Raw genomic sequence first — 17,200 nt, 5'->3', positions numbered from 1 at the left:
CTCTGTCCTCACAATTGGGCCCTGGGCTGGTGAGAGCTACTGAGGGAGGGGAAAGTGTAGACACACACACACACGCACACGCGTGCGCGCACACACGGACACACTCATATATGGTGTTATTAACAATTCAGGACTCAGAGTTTATCTAAGAGAAGACGCTCGACCGGTGTGAGAGCGCGGGAGAGAGAGAGCGCCAAGGAAAGGGAGAGAGCGCCAAGGAAGGGGAGAAAGCGCCAAGGAAGGGGAAAGCGGCGGCGCGGCGGCGAAGCCGTCCCACCTGCTGTGGGGGGCGCCACCGGGGAGGGGCCGAGCCGCGCGCACGCCCCCACGCCCCGCCCCGTTCGCCGCGCGGCCCGGCGACAGGGGAGTTCCAGCGAGTGGCCTCGCGCCCACACTGTGCGGGGGGCTGTTCGGGTGGAGGCGGGGGAGCAGCCGGGACACCAAAATAGGAGCTGCTTGTGGGCTGGAGCCGCACTAGCTGGCGGCCTCGGCACGCCTCTTCCAAAGATGGTCAGAGGGGCCAGAGGCGCCCCAGCTCCGGCTCGCTGCTAGCCAGCTGGCCAGCGCCGCGTCCCGAGCCCCGGCAGGAGGTAGGTGCGGTGCAGACCTGCCGCCCGAGGTTGGCCTGTGTGGAGCCAGTGGGGCCGGGCGCGGGGAGCGAGGCCGCGCGGGAGGGGAGCGCAGACAATGGCTGCGCGGGCTCCGGGCCGGGCCGAACGCGTTGCGATGGGGCTGCCTGCGTCGTCCTTCCGACACCTGCGCTGAGCGCCCGGCAGAGGGACTCCGGCACCGGGCCCGCCGGCGGCACGCGGCGCCCTCGAGTCCAGCCCCGCGCCTGGCCCCGGGGCAGGGCGGGAACGTGGGCCAGGGCCCAGGCGCGGGACGCGCGGAAACCCTTGCGGCGGGCGCGGGGGAGGGGGCGCGGGCTGCAGGGGCTGCGACCGGAAGCCTTCCCTTCTCTCCTTCCTTAAGCGAAAGGGCGAAGGATTTTCCTTTGCCGAGATCTCTTCTTGTCCATTTATGTTTCCATCATCCCTTTTTGGCATTTCGATGTGATTTGAAAGGGAGACGGAGCTCGGGTAAAAGGTTGAATTGGGGTCGAGCCAGGACAGTTGAGGTCCGGCCTCGAGTGGGGTGACCCTCGAACACTTGTCTTGCCTAGAGTGGGATCTCATCTCCGACCACCAGGCCAGGGTAGACTGCGGTGAATGGAATAGCAAATCAGTACTCTCAAAAGGACTACTGAAAAATCCGGGGGGCCTCATTTTGAGCCCTAAGCAACCCTGAGTTTAAATTGACAGTCATATAAATGATCAAACTGTCCATCCACATTTTGCATTTATCATTTAGAATGCTGAACTTAGTCCAGTTTTGGAGTATATCCAATGCTAGGCAGTTATTTAGCATTGATTATTTGAGATAATGGGCAAAATTGAAAACACATTTGTTATTTCATATTTATTGCAGCCATGGCTCTAAAAGGACAAGAAGATTATATTTATCTTTTCAAGGATTCAACACATCCAGTGGATTTTCTGGATGCATTCAGAACATTTTACTTGGATGGATTATTTACTGATATTACCCTTCAGTGTCCTTCAGGCATAATCTTCCATTGTCACCGAGCTGTTTTAGCTGCTTGCAGCAATTATTTTAAGGCAATGTTCACAGCTGACATGAAAGAAAAATTTAAAAATAAAATAAAACTGTCTGGCATCCACCATGATGTTCTGGAAGGCCTTGTAAATTATGCATACACTTCCCAAATTGAAATAACTAAAAGAAATGTTCAAAGCCTGCTTGAGGCAGCAGATCTGCTACAGTTCCTTTCAGTAAAGAAGGCTTGTGAGCGGTTTTTGGTAAGGCACTTGGATATTGATAATTGTATTGGAATGCACTCCTTTGCAGAATTTCATGTGTGTCCAGAACTAGAGAAGGAATCTCGAAGAATTCTATGTTCAAAGTTTAAGGAAGTGTGGCAACAAGAAGAATTTCTGGAAATCAGCCTTGAAAAGTTTCTCTTTATCTTGTCCAGAAAGAATCTCAGTGTTTGGAAAGAAGAAGCTATCATAGAGCCAGTTATTAAATGGACTGCTCACGATGTAGAAAATCGAATTGAATGCCTATATAATCTACTGAGCTATATCAACATTGATATAGATCCGGTGTACTTAAAAACAACCTTAGGCCTTCAAAGAAGCTGCCTGCTAACTGAAAATAAGATCCGATCTCTAATATACAATGCCTTGAATCCCATGCATAAAGAGATTTCCCAGAGGTCCACAGCCACAATGTATATAATTGGAGGCTATTACTGGCATCCTTTATCAGAGGTTCACATATGGGATCCTTTGACAAATGTTTGGATTCAGGGAGCAGAAATACCAGATTATACCAGGGAGAGCTATGGGGTTACATGTTTAGGACCCAACATTTATGTAACTGGGGGCTACAGGACGGATAACATAGAAGCTCTTGACACAGTGTGGATATATAACAGTGAAAGTGACGAATGGACAGAAGGTTTACCAATGCTCAATGCCAGGTATTACCACTGTGCAGTCACCTTGGGTGGCTGTGTCTATGCTTTAGGTGGTTACAGAAAAGGGGCTCCAGCAGAAGAGGCTGAGTTCTATGATCCATTAAAAGAGAAATGGATTCCTATTGCAAATATGATTAAAGGTAAGTGGAGATTATGTTTATTTTGTATTTTTTAGGTGTCTGGGGCCAGGCCAGCAGTCTCACTTCTCTTGAATTTATCACTTCTGGATGCTATCTAGGAAATATAGTGGATTGTACAAATAATGCTGCACAGAATGTTCCAGATAAAAACACTATAGCATAGTTCCCAACTTGTTTGAGAGTTATGAGAATTTATATTCAAGTCAAGGGCTAGATGAAGAGACAAATCTGGACAGTTTTCATTTTTTCGTGTTCTTAAAATTGAAATCTTTTAATTTCTGCTTTTAACTATTCAACTTTTTTCCTCTCAAAATATGCGATCAGCTCTTGTCCTTCATTAAAACCTTGGAAGGTTTGGTCCCTACAGGATATAACAAAGTACATTGTTCCAGGAACTAGAGGCAACCTCTACTTTTGCAATTCAGTCCTCTCTGAGAGGGACAGACACCATACCCTCCCTCATGTGGCCCACGGAACTTGGCACACCCCTGGGTCTCAGTATCCGTCTGATATTTTCTGCTGTGTTTGGCAATTTGTTCCTTAGCCTTGCTCTCCTCTCCCAGTGGAAAAAATGTTAAACCAGAGTCTTACTTCATTATATTTATTCATTGGTGCTGAGGAGTTGTACAAAAACAACTGGTAGGTTGTTACCAAATTTGTATCATTTTGTCCCAAATGTTTCTTCCCAGGCTTTTCTGTTTCTTTTTTAATGCTAGTGAGAGTGTGGGAATTTGACCTGGTCTGGAAATTTGACCTGGTATGATCTTTGGATGACAGGCCGGAAGCTGAGAGGCAGAACAATCTTGAGACGGTGCCTCTGAAGCTAAACCGCCTGCATCCAGATCCCTGCTTTCCTCTTACTTGCTGATGAGCTCTGGCAAATTGTTTAATCGCCCTGTGCCCCCTTTTTGTCATCTGTACAATGGGGATGACAATACCTTGTCTTGGATCATGGAGGAGATTAAATGAATCTGTGCTTGTGATGTGCCTAGAACAGTGTCTGACAGAGAGTAAGCATGCTGTAAATGTTAGGTATGATTGTCCTGAACATTTTAGGACATGTCAGCTCTGATAGAGCAGAAATTAATTTCATGTTAAGTTGTGACCACTCTCACGCCAGGGTGGGAGAAGGTAGCGGAAAGCCTGGTGCTGTTGCTGCACTGGTTTTTGGCTTTGCCTGAGACTTACCACTACTTGCTGATTCCAGGAGGGCTCTGAATGTCCTGACCCCTCTCCTGCAAAAGAAACAAGGAAAGTCTGCATATTTTAGCAGCTATTATAAACTAGCATACATTTCTGATTCTGTTTTTTAAGGATAATGTAACAGTTTCAGTGGTTTTGTGGTTCAGAATATATTTCCTCTTTTTTTTTTTTTTGAGATGGAGTCTCACTCTGTTACCCAGGTTGGAGTGCAGTGGTGTGATCTCAGCTCACTGCAACCTCTACCTCCAAAGTTCAAGCAATTCTCCTGTCTCAGCCTTCTTAGTAGCTGGGATTACAGACGTGTGCCACCACACCTAGCTAATTTTTATATTTTTATAGAGACGGGATTTCACCATGTTGGCCAGGCTAGTCTTGAACTCCTCACCTCAAGTGATCTGCCCACCTTGGCCTCCCAGAGTGCTGGGATTATAAGCCTGGGTTCAGAGTATATTTCTTTGAGAATGAAAGCTTATTACTTCACTGAAATTTTAAAAATTTATATTTAGAACAATGCTTGCTGAAAAAAAAATATGCTGCGATGGTGTATCTACTGTGAAACAAAAGCCATATGTGTGCTTGCCTTAACCTTGAGTAGAGTAGGAGACCTTCTTACCTGAGAGTCCTCCCTCACCTGATAACTGCATCTGAAATTCCAGTTTTATACTTTGAACTCAAAGCTTTGATTCTTGTTTATGTCTTTGATTCTTGTTATGTCATCCCAGGGAGAGGTAACGCTTTGCCAGTTCTCTGCAGTTTTGACTAATACTTGTTTTGGTGGGTGGACTCATACAGAAAAATTTTTAAACAACTTTTTAAATTTAATTTTTAGTTTTTTTATAATAGAAATGGGGTCTCACTGTGTTGCCCAGGCTGGTCTTGAACGCCTGGCCTCAAGTGATTCTCCCACCTTGGCCTCCCAAAGTGCTGGGATTATAGGCATAAGTCACCACACCCCGCCATACTGAGCTTTTAGTTTCCCATTTTTGGGTAGAAAGGATGACATTTTTTTCTATTCATTTTATTTTGTAGTCTTGAAGTGAACTAGCAGCTTTCTCTGGTAATGAACTTAATTTGGGCACTGTCAAATTTAAAATTTATTTCCTTTTTTGGTCCTAGACCCAAATTAAGTTCATTAATATGCAAAGAAGAAATAAACACTTGGCTGTTTAGGAACTCCTAAATCTTTATTTTTTTTCCATCATAACTGTCCTGCTTATAAACCCGCTTTTATTTTGGAATAGAAAGGAACGAGAAGATTGAACTTTATCCTGCAAAATGGTGCTAAGTAAAAGTTAGTGGAAAGACAAAACCAGCATTTTCAACTAAAATGAGCCTCATCATCTTTCTTCTTTTCCCGTCTTCCCTCTGAACCCATTTCCTTGTCTTCCTCCTCCCTACTTTTTTTGGCATCATTGATTCCAATTTTCCCAGCTCAGGACCTCAAAATCACTCTGGTTTGCCTTTGCCTCAGTTCGTCATCAAGGCTGGTGTGTTTTACCTGTGTCTCTTTTCTCTATGTTCTTCCCTCCATCCCCAAAGCCCCTCCAAAATCAGGCCCTCGGGATTGCTCGCCCCAGCCAATACCTAGATCTTTCTGGTAGCTGTCCTCCTCCTTTTGTTAGTTGCTCTCTTCCTTTGTTTAAAAACCTAAAAAATCTGGCAGAATTAAATCCAGATTCTTTGTTAGGCATCAATATCTTTGCCATATGGCTTCCGCTTGCCATGCCAGCCTTAAAATTCCATGCAGTGACCCCCATTGTGCCGCCTGCCCTGGTCAAACTGGGCTACTTGACATTGTCCAGTAAGCCTTTGCACTGGCGTTTCCCTCTGTCTGGAATGGCCTCCTCTCACCCGTACCTGCCAACTCCCTACCATCACCCAGGTCAAATTCCACCACCACCTACTGTGATTTCCCTTGTCAAATGCAGTGTCTTCTTGCCCTGACCATCCCCAGTAGTTCATCTGTCCCCTTATAATGGTGTTTCTTCCATTTTATACCTAGTGTTCTAATTACAGCCATGTGTCACTTGACAGTGACAGTGGGGATATGTTCTGAAATGTGTGGTTAGGCAGTTTTCGTTATGTGAACGTCATACTTACACAACAGGCTGTACCATCCTAACGGTACATCCTAATACACATCTAGGCTGTACGTGTATAGCCTGTAATCTTAGGCTACAAACCTGTACAGCATGTTACTATACTGAATGCTCTAAGCAGTAGAACACAATGGTAAGTCTTTTTGTATCTAAATATAGAAAAGGTACAGTAAAAATACAGTATAAAAGATAAAAATGGTAGAGCTATTTAGGGCACTTACCATGAATGGAGCTTGCAGAACTGGAAGTTGTTCTGGTTGAGTCAGTGAGTGTGAGGGAATGTGAAGGCCTAGGACATTACTGTACACTACTGTAGACTTTACTTTTTATTTTTATTTTTTGAGACAGGGTCTTGCTTGACACCCAGGCTGGACTGCAGTGATATAAACAGCTCACTGAAGCCTTGACCTCCTGGGATCAAGTGATCCTCTTGCCTCAGCCTCCCAAGTAGCTGGGACTACAGGCACATGCCATCACACATGCCATCACACATGGCTAATTTTTTATTTTTTGTAGAGATGGGGTCTCACTTCATTGTCCAGACTGGTCTCAAACTTCGCCTGGGTTCAAGTGATCTTCCCACCTCAGCCTCCCAAACTGCTGGAATTACAGGCATTACTGTAGACTTTGTATAGCTATATAAAAATATTTTCTGTTTATCCTTATTCTATAAGCTTTTTAATATTATAATACAATATATAATAATATAATATGCATATTATATATATAACTTATTTTTTTACTTGTTAGACTTTTTTTGTTAAAAAATAAGACACAAACACATTAACTGAGGCCTATTCAGGGTCAGGATCATCAATGTCAGAATCATCAATATCACTGTCTTCCACATCCACATCTTGTCCCACTTGTAGGCTCTCAGGGGTAATAATAGGCATAGGCTATCCTCTCCTGTGATAATAATGCCTTCTTCTGGAATACCTCTTGAAGGACCTGCCAGAGTTGTAGATTTATTTACACCAGTATCACCAGAAACACACGAGAAGGCTTTATGCCATGTTTTTAAAACGGCTACAACAATATCACTAGGTGATAGGAAATTTTCCGCTCTGTTATAATTTTATGGAGGTCATTGTGTGGTCCATGGCTGTATTTGTGTAGACATCTCATCCTCTCTTAAAAGAGCACAAGGAGCCTTCCTTTTTTATTCTTTTGTCTCTTATGGCACTTAAAACAGTACCTTGCATTTTACCATCAATAATAACAAAAACAATAAATTTAGCTCAGTGTTCAGTGCAAAAAAGAACAAAAAAAGATCTAAAGATGTGATTTTAATTAATACACAGGTGTGGGAAATGCTACTGCCTGTGTCTTACATGATGTTATCTACGTCATTGGTGGCCACTGTGGCTACAGAGGAAGCTGTACCTATGACAAGGTTCAGAGCTACAATTCCGATATCAACGAATGGAGCCTCATCACCTCCAGTCCACATCCAGGTAACAAAAATACTGTCTCAAATAGTATATGTTGTGTTGCAGTTTATCAGTGTAAGGGCTGGAAATAGAAGATGCTGATTTTATTGTAGATTACACATGGGCATAATTAAAAGGCTCAAAATATTCATATATATTCAACAATAATCACGATGAGATTCTGATTGGGTGGTATCTACAAATATTTTCCCTGATGTCTTTATACAGTGCACATTATAAGTCCACATGGTCAAAAACATTAGCTTCTTTAAAATTGTTTTCACTTAGTTTTTTTTTTGTGTTTTCTTTTCCTTTATGTGCCATCTTTCATTTACGACATGAATTATGTAAAACATAATGTTCATAAGTAGTTGAAAAGCACCGTCTGTCTATCAGATAGTCAGAAAGGATACCCAGTGATTGAAGTTCAGCTAGAGAGATTATTTTCTGTTTCGGAAGTGTGTTCTTTCCAGGTTTCACTTACTGTTAAGCACTCACTTCTATAATGTGCAGAGCTGTATGTTGGCCTTACCTTAACAGTCATACAGGGAACATGCTGTCTGGCCATGAGGAATGGCCTGCCTTCTTAGATGTCTTTTGTTCTTTGACTTGTCTCTTTGTGAAGAGCTCAGAGGGAAGCACAGGTTTTAGCCTGTTTCAGTTATGCCATAGGTTTAAGTTGTTTTCAATAGGAAAGATTTGTATCATCATACCACCATGTTACCTTGAATCATTTTCGGTAGCGCATCAGGCTTCCATGTGGGTCACTGGAGAGGGTAGTTGAAATTCACAAGCTGGAATCATCTGAGAGGACTAGTAATACTTCTACAGATCAGGCACTGGCTAAGTGCTTCATTTGTATATTACCTCAGATTCTCACTCCAAGTCTGTGAGCAGGTATTGTTTGTCAGTGTTTTATGTATTTGGGAATGGAGGCTTAGAAACAATAAGTAACTTTTTTAGGGTCACAGTTTCACAGTTTGAAAGTGGTAGACCAGGATTCAAAATCTGGCAGTCTGATTCTGTAACTTGTGCTGTAGCCACTAAACAATCTGCCTCTCCTTAAGGGAGCAGACTCCCCTGCTTTCAACCAAGACAGCTACTTCCAGCCCATACATCATCTATCCCATATGGTGGTTCAGCTGAAGCACCCCTAAATCTGGTGCTGCATCTCCATATGCCCAGGCTTTGTATGAGAAGAAACTTAAGCCACAGGCTTTCCTGGCTCTAGAGACATCATGAAATGGGTAAACTTCTGCCTCCTAGTACCTCAAATGTGCCATCCCAGACTCCTCACCACTTGCTGCCGTGATCAATGACATTATAATGGAAGGGAATAATAACAGCTCATAGTGAGTAATAGCATTTATTCAGTCAGTGTGTGCCAGGCACAAACTATTCCAGTTATTGTACATGTATAATATGTTTAAACCTTGCAATAATTCCATGAGCTAGGTACTGTTTTTATCACATTTTGTAGGACACCGAAGTACAAAGAGATTAAATAATTTGCCCAGGCTACTTTGAGGTTCAAACCTAGACAGCCTGGCTTGAATTTCACTATTATCTCACTTGAACCTCATGTTAACCTTGGGAGTTAGATGTTACTCTGCCTATTGTGGACAGACTTACCTTTACAAAGAAAATCCAATGCATGAAAAGTCAGAATTCACAAATTAGAGGGCATTTATTTATGTTGTAAGTTTAATGTATATGTTATTAAGAGGTTCCCTCAAAAAGTTTTGCATAACATACTTAAATTTCATATAGCTTGTTAACTACATGAAAGAGTCTGAAAAACAGCATGACTTTGGAATTAATCCAAAGTATTAATAAGCCATGGCAAATTGAAAATCCTATATAAATGTTTAATTGCAGTATAAATCAATGGTAACATAATACACATCCACATGTAAAGTTTTGGTTTACATTGAACTTTTTCCTGATGAAACATAAAAAAATCGATTTTAAATCAGCACCTTGCATAATATGGTTTGTTTAGCTTTCACAATGCCTAAGATATTTTTGAACTGGCTTGTTACCAATATTTAAAATTTAGAAAATTTCAAATAAGAATCATGATTTCGGTCCTTTAGAAGAGATGGGAAGACCTGGCACCCTTGGATGTATTCTTTCTAGGCAGTAGTTACGGGAGCCAGGGGGCAGCTCTTCCCCTAAATGAGGCTTGTGTGCTCCGTTTCATCACAGTCCTTCCTATTCTCCTCACGTCACTGACCTAGGGGGCCTGTGCTGTTGTTTTTCTTGCTCCTGGCCAGCTTCGCTCAGCTAGTCTGTTAAATCCTTAACCCCTGAAGCCTGTGCATTTGCCTCCACTGAATTATAGCAAGGTTTGTTTCTTACGGACTTCAGCAGCACCTCCTGAGGAATATAAAATGTCATCCTTGAGTCAACCTCATGGAGATACATAGCCTACATTGAGAAGACATGACTACTATTATTTTTTAAAGATAATATAAATATTGTCTTTTAACCCCTTTAATGGCATAGTTTGTATAGCTGGAAAACATGGGACTATAGTTACGTTGAATTCAAGGCGGCATTTATTGTGACCCTACATTGGAAAAGGTAGGATTCTGATAATTATGTAAGATGATAAAGTGCTAGTCTTTATTGCCATAGGAGCTCAGAATCCAGGAGGAAATATACATACATAATGGAAATATGGGACAATCTCTGCTAAGTTCTGTAACAACAAAAGTGCTATTGAAATTGAGAATAAAGAGAGTGTAAGTCTAATTGAGGGCAAGAGTGTAAGTCCAATTCATCTTAGAATGCTTCCAACAGTAGGTGGTTATGATCTGGGCCTTAAAGAATGGCTCCAAATAAGGAAGGTAGTTTTTGAGGAAGGTTTTTTCTGGCAAGAAGTCAGCCCACTGGAGGAAGGTGGAAAGGAAAGTTTCAGGTGTATTCCATTACCTGGAAGTAGGCTGAATGAATGGAATGTAAGGGTAGAATGGGAGATCGGATGGGAGAGCTCAGTTGGAGAGCTTTGAATGGCAGTCTGGATGCAGAATCATCAATGGTTTTTGAGCAAAAGAATGATGTGTGGTCGCTGTAGTTTGTGTTGTTGTTTTCTTTTTCTTTTTTTTTTTTAAGACAGAGTCTCACTCTGTTTCCCAGGCTGGAGTGCAGTGGTGCAGTCTTGACTCACTGCAACCTTCACCTCCTGGGTTCAGTGATTCTTGTGTCTCAGCCTCCCAAGTAGCTGACCTTACAAGTATGTGCCACCACGCCTGGCTAATTTTTGTATTTTTCTGGTAGAGGCAGGGTTTCACCACGTTGGCCAGGCTGGTCTTGAATTTCTGGCCTAAAGTCATCCATCCACCTTGGCCTCCCAAAGTGTTGGGATTACAGGCATGAGCCACCATGCCTAGCCCAGCTCTACTTTTAAGGAGAGAACTCATTTTAGGTAGATTGGGAGAAAAACAGCAAGGGGATATGCTACGACTATTGCGTTTAACCAAGGGAGAAATACTGAAAGCCTGAAGAGTGACAGGAGTAGAAAAGAGGGGCCCATGTGAGGAATGTCAGATTCAGCAGCTGATTGCCTCCTTTGCCGACAGCATATAGGAGATGAGGGAGAGAAAGGAGTTGACAGTCATCTCAGGGGCTCTGGTTCATTGTATGGGAGAATGGGGAGTACTGAAGGAGGAGCTGACAGGGAGGTTAAGAGGGAAGATGATGAGCTCAATTTTGTTGTTTGGAGTGACGGACTCATTGGATAACCCAAAGGAGCTGTCCAGCAGGCAAAGGGAAATGTGAGTCTGCAGCGGAGAAGGGAGGTGGCTGAATGTAGAGATCTGGGGATTGTTTGCTTAGGTGGTGGCTGTGGGTATGGGGATGAATAAGATGCCTTGGGACAGTGAGACCAGTAGTATAGCTACAGGCAGAATCCTAGGAAACGGGCAGAGTTGAGGGATAAGCTGAGGAAGAAGAGTGTGTGAAGAGCCGAGAAGAAGCAGTGTGTGATAAAGAAGGACCTGTGGAGAGCTGTGTCAAGTAGGGAAAAAGCTCTCCTGGCTCTGCCATTTAAGCTCTTGGGCCTTTCTTTCCAGTAAAATCAGAAAGTTAGACTACGTAAACTTTACAGGCTCTTTAATGAGAAAAGATCTTAGGAAAAAAGTTGAAGTCAATTCAGATGGATATTGTGGTTTTCTCTGAATCCCTCTAGTTGTTTGTTCATATCGTCCGTGTGTGGATGTTTAATACTTGTGTGTAAACTTTTGAGCTGTGACAGATGGCATCACTCCCATCCTTGATTATTCATTTGTTCGCTCATTCATGTCTAACATATCTGCTATGTGCATCCTACATGCTGCTGTATACACAGTGCTAGGAGCACAGTGAGCAAGGCACAGTGCCGGAGCCTCAGTGGCTTGGAGGGGTTAACCGACAAGAAAAGAAGCAGTTACAGCTCAGGAAGAAAAAGTTCCTATCAGCAACATCGGAACATGTGTCGTATTTGAGTAAAAGAGAAAAAATGATTAGGATTCACTATAGTTTAAATATTTTTACTGCTATAGGAAGACTGAGATGGCTTTCTTAACATATGAATCAAAAGTTAGGGTTTTTTGGTAAATTTTGAGTAATTTAAGAAAAGCCTAGTAAGTGATGGTGAATCACTTTTACCAACTGATAAAATTTTTGAACTATCATTGATTTTCACAATAACCATTAATGTAATGATTCATATAATCGACATAAGCAATGTTTTCAAGTACTTGAAACAAGTGAATCCTATAAAAATTCAACATATAAATAAGTGGAAAGTAACAAATGAGTTTTTAAGAAGTAGGAGAATTACTTTCTTGGATGTCAGTAACTTGAGAAAAATATGGGGAAGCGAAGCAAAAATGCAGTCTTCTGAGACTTTCCTTAGCTGTCAAAACCCAGGGAGGGCTGGGCATGGTGGATCATGCCTGTAATCCCAGTGGATTGATTGAGCCCAGGAGTTCAAGACCAGCACCTGGGCAACATGGCAAAACCCCATCTCTACTAAAAATACAAAAATTAGCACCAAATGTTAAAACATGCACACCGAATGAAGAAAATGAAAAAAAGAAAAATTAGGCATGGTGGCGTGCACCTATAATCCCAGCTGCAGTACACATCTGTAATCCCAGCTACTTGGGTTGCTGAAGCATAAAATCACTTGAACCCGGGAAGCAGAGGTTGCGGTGAACTGTGATCGTGTCACTGCACTCTAGCCTGGGAGACGGAGCGAGACTTTGTCTCAAAAAAAAAAACCCAATAACAAAGAACTGAGGGAGAAGAACTTTACTGATAAGAAGTTGTCTTCCACTTCTAAAGAGGAAAACAATTTTTTTTTTTTTTTTTAGAGACAGAGACTCACTGTATTGCCCAGACTAGTCTTGAACTCCTGGGTTCAAGCAAACCTCCAGTCTCAGCCTCCCCAGTAGCTAGGATTACAGGTGTGTGCCACCACACTCAGGTAGAAATCACATTTCTGATTGTATTATTCTTTCTAAAGAGGGGCTTGCTTATAAGCTTTCCTTCCACCTTATAATGTGAGGACACGTTGGGACATGAGTGTACAAAGTACAATTCATTCATTAATTCAACAAACGTTTACTGAATTCTTGCGAGGTGCCAGACACTTGCCATTCTCCAATTAGGAATAGATTAGTGGGCAGGACACAGTTCCTGGGCTGCCAGGAGGGAGAGAGAGATGATAAACACACCTGGCCAGGTGTGGTGGCTCATACCTGTAAGCCCAGCACTTTGAGAGGCTGAGGCAGGAGGATCTCTCTTTTTTTTTTTTTTTTTAAGACAGAGTCTTGCTCTGTCACCCAGGCTGGTGTGCAATGGCGCGATCTTGGCTCACTGCAACCTCTACCTCCCGGGTTCAAGCAATTCTCCTGCCTCAGCCTCCTGACTAGCTGAGATTACAGGCACCTGCCACCACACCTAGTTAATTTTTTGTGTTTTTAATAGAGTTGGGGTTTCACCATGTTGGCCAGGCGAGGCAGGAGAATCTTTTGAGGCCAGTAGTTTGAGACTAGCCTGGGTAACAAAGGGAGACCCTATCTCTACAAAAAATACAAAAATTAGCCAGTTGTGGTGATGTGTGCCTGTAGTGAACTGGGCATTTCAAGATGCCCAGCTTCTTGAGAGGCTGAGATGGGAGGATTACTTGAGCCCAGGAGTTTGAGACTATATTGAGCTAAGATTGTGCTACTACACTCCAACCTGGGTGACAGTGCAAGACCCTGTCTCTAAAAAAGGAAAAGAAACATTCCAGATAATGAAAAGTGCTATGGAGAGAATTAAAATAGGATGATGTGGTAGAGACGCCTGACTGGCCACTTCAGGCTGGGTGGTCAGGGAAGGTCCTTTGAAGACATGAGAGTAAGACAAATCCTGAATGACAGAAAGAACACAGCTGTGCAGAGACCTGGGGATGGGAGAGACTTCAAGGCGGAAGGAACAGCTCAGCGATAACAAGCTAAATCTTTCTTTGCTTTAATTTGAATGCACTGACTAATCCTCCTCTTCCTTCAGGGCTGCAGCTAGAGGTATTTAAGTGTAATTTTATGACTGATATTCCCAGAGAGTGAACTGACAGGTTAGGAGTGATGACAAATGCGAGGGCATGGAAGAAACAGAGCAGGCACCAGGATGAGACAAAGGAGATGCTTCAGGCACAAAATGTAAGGCGACACATGCAAGTGACTCACAGAGTTCTGCCTCCCTGCATTTTGCACCCTAAGCACCTTGCTAGCCTCACCCTTGTCATAGCCCTGGGAAGAAGGGAGAAGTAGAGTTGCGAGATAATCCTGGTGCTTTGAAGATCCAGTACGTTTGGGTATAGAGGAGGAGATAAAATGGATAACACTAAAACAGCCTTGGAGGGGGACCTCTTATATACAGACTCCCAGCCCCAGGGCCCAGATACCACACAGCAGCCCTCTGCCTGGGGTGCCTTTCACAGCTTCTAAGGATGATGGACTGTCATGTCCTACAAGTATGGGTGTGTTTCTTTAACTTCTTGCATTTATAACTGGACCAGCAGTGTGAGAAGCACACAAGGCCACCCTGTGTGGCACCTGTGGCAGCAGGCATGCCAGATTGCCTGTTACTGGCTAAGGAGACAGCTGCCAAGACCTGAAGGGACACCACTGCTTATCGAGTGTGTCTTTCTTCTATAAGGACTCTACTGCTACTGTCGTTTACAAATAGGTGTCAAGTAAAAGTTGTCTGTGTTGAGAAATTCTCAGAAAGGTGATCTGTGGGGTGAGTTCCTCCCTGGCCTCCTACAGAGCCAGCTAAAGACAAGCTGAAGGATAATGGCTGCATGGCAGGAAGAGGCCATTTGAGTCGGGTGACGGGGAATGATTTTCAGCCTCAGTGTTGCAGTATTGTGTGCCAGAATCAAATGTTACCACTCCCCTATTTTTTGTGTGCTAAATTGTAAAGGATTATTACATAACCACACTGTGGTATCTCTTTTGTTTGTTATCCTTTAAAATAATTACTCTTTTCTTTTTTTCTTTTTAAAAGAATATGGATTGTGCTCAGTTCCGTTTGAAAATAAGCTCTATCTAGTCGGTGGACAGACTACAATCACAGAATGTTATGATCCTGAACAAAATGAATGGAGAGAGATAGCTCCCATGATGGAAAGGAGGATGGAGTGTGGTGCTGTCATCATGAATGGATGTATTTATGTCACTGGAGGATATTCCTACTCAAAGGGAACATATCTTCAGAGCATTGAGAAATATGATCCAGATCTTAATAAGTGGGAAATAGTGGGTAATCTTCCCAGTGCCATGCGGTCTCATGGGTGCGTTTGTGTGTATAATGTCTGATTGAATCTGTAGAAATGACCAAGCAATCACTGTTTTGGAGTATAGTTAAAAAAGAATGCAGGGTTTGAAGTTCCTTACCTGATATCATGTCTGGCACATAATAAGGGATCAGTAAATCGTAATTCCTAACCCTACTCTACTCCCAAATGCAATGATTCATGGTCAAGAAAATCTTATGTATATACACAGTTGAATCAATGGGATTCTTACCTATAATCTCTGCTGTTCAAAGGTAATATGGAATATTTGACACTTGGTAAAATGTGAACTGCCTTTGCAGTGAATCTTTTCCTCTTGGTAGCATCAACACTGGGGATAGATCAGAATCATTCTGTGGAATGAAATGTCTCTCAAGAGCCTATAATATAGTAGATAGCATTATTAAGATGCCTAGCTGGGTATGGTGGCTCATTCCTGTAATCCCAGCACTTTGGGAGGCTGAGGCAGGAGGATCGCTTGAGCCCAGGAGTTGGAGACCAGGCTGGTGAGACCCTGTCTCAAAAAAAAAAAAAAAAAATCCATTAGCTAACAGGGATTTGAAATTTAAAGAGGGAATCTTCTCTACCTCTACAAAATCAACACCTAACACTTTTTTCACCTTTAGAATTATTTAGAATGTGGATTTACTTTGTCTAGTTTTTTCCTTTATAGTATAATTTATTGTTATGATTGTCTATTTACAGACTACCAGAGATATACAAAATACTGTGCAAAAGATTGTTACTGTTCAGAGAGTTTACAAATGAAATTTAAAAGAACGGCAAGTCTGAAAAATCGATGAGAAGATAGTGAAATATTTGTTTATGCTAAGAGCTGTTTTTAATTTTCAGCTTTGATGTAAATTGCTATTTTAGGTGTCTTTAGTTCAAGCATGTTAGGAAATCCTCTTTATTCTTAAATATAGATATACAGCTGCACATATGATTGAATTTTAGAGCCAGAAAGCATGTAGAGCAGTTGTGATTAGTAGAAAATACATTGACAAGAAGATATTTGCATTTATTTCCCAGCGCTGCCACTAACTAGATTATGTGACTTGAGTTTAAATCATTTAATGTCTCCTTGATGAGAGCTTCCTGAGCCATGCACACTGGCACTGCAGATCACAGATATGCCTAGATACGGATCCCCTCACCCTTTGCTACACCCAGAGGTGGCCTGAGTGGCTGGAGCCTCTGGCCAGAACCGCCTTTGTTCATTTCTTCAGTGTGCCTGCAGCATCACTTTCCATGTGTGCCATAACTTGGGAATAGTTGGGATGTGTTGCTTAACTCCTTTAAACCATTAGTTATCTGTGAGACCATTTATTCCACACTCTTCACTTTTTAAAAAGAGACAATAATTATTTTTAACTTTACTGAAGTTTAAAACTACCTAGCACTTTTGATTTTAAAAAAATTTAGAAGGAAATTTTTAGTGCATTTATTTCAGATGGCATTTTAAATAGATACGACCCTTTGGAAACACAATATGGTACTACATAGCAAGGGCCGTACAAATGACCATATCCTTTGCCCTATAAATTCTGCTTCTATACTTTTAACCTTAAAAATAATTCAGAAAAAAAAAGAAATGCATGAAGATGTTTATGTCTGCATTCTTTATAATAACAAAAGTTGGGAAAAACATCTCCATGTCAAAGAAGAAAGTGGGATAATAAAAATAGTGAAATATTATACTGCCATTAAAATAATTATTTGGAAGACTGTGGACATGTTTGTGATATGGTAAGTAAAATGATCACAGTAGAAAATCGTATGCATACTATGATTGTGACTTTGTAAAATCTTTATGCATGTGGAAGGTAATATGCAAAACAAATTCATTGTGTTCGTATAGCAGGATATGGAATGACTTTATTTATTTAAATCTTTTCTTTAATATTACTTTGCATTTTCAATAAAAATAAATCACTCTACTTAGTAAGACT

General features: G+C 42.0%; 1 protein-coding gene across 1 annotated transcript; it reads left to right on the top strand.

The window, feature by feature from the left end:
* Window positions 1-302: 302 nt before the first annotated feature.
* Window positions 303-17,200, top strand: KLHL23 (kelch like family member 23). Its single transcript, XM_032293037.1, has 4 exons — window positions 303-590; window positions 1,468-2,682; window positions 7,289-7,441; window positions 14,960-17,200. The coding sequence occupies exons 2-4, from the start codon at window positions 1,470-1,472 to the stop codon at window positions 15,268-15,270; spliced, it is 1,677 nt and encodes a 558-aa protein (XP_032148928.1). The 5' UTR covers window positions 303-590; window positions 1,468-1,469; the 3' UTR covers window positions 15,271-17,200.

The sequence above is a fragment of the Sapajus apella genome, unplaced genomic scaffold (genome assembly GCF_009761245.1).
Source record: "Sapajus apella isolate SASKATOON/1434 unplaced genomic scaffold, GSC_monkey_1.0 scaffold28, whole genome shotgun sequence".
In the NCBI taxonomy this organism is placed as follows: Eukaryota; Metazoa; Chordata; class Mammalia; order Primates; family Cebidae; genus Sapajus; species Sapajus apella.
The sequence above is the reverse complement of the archived record's forward strand: the minus strand, read 5'-3'. Positions and strand labels throughout refer to the sequence as shown.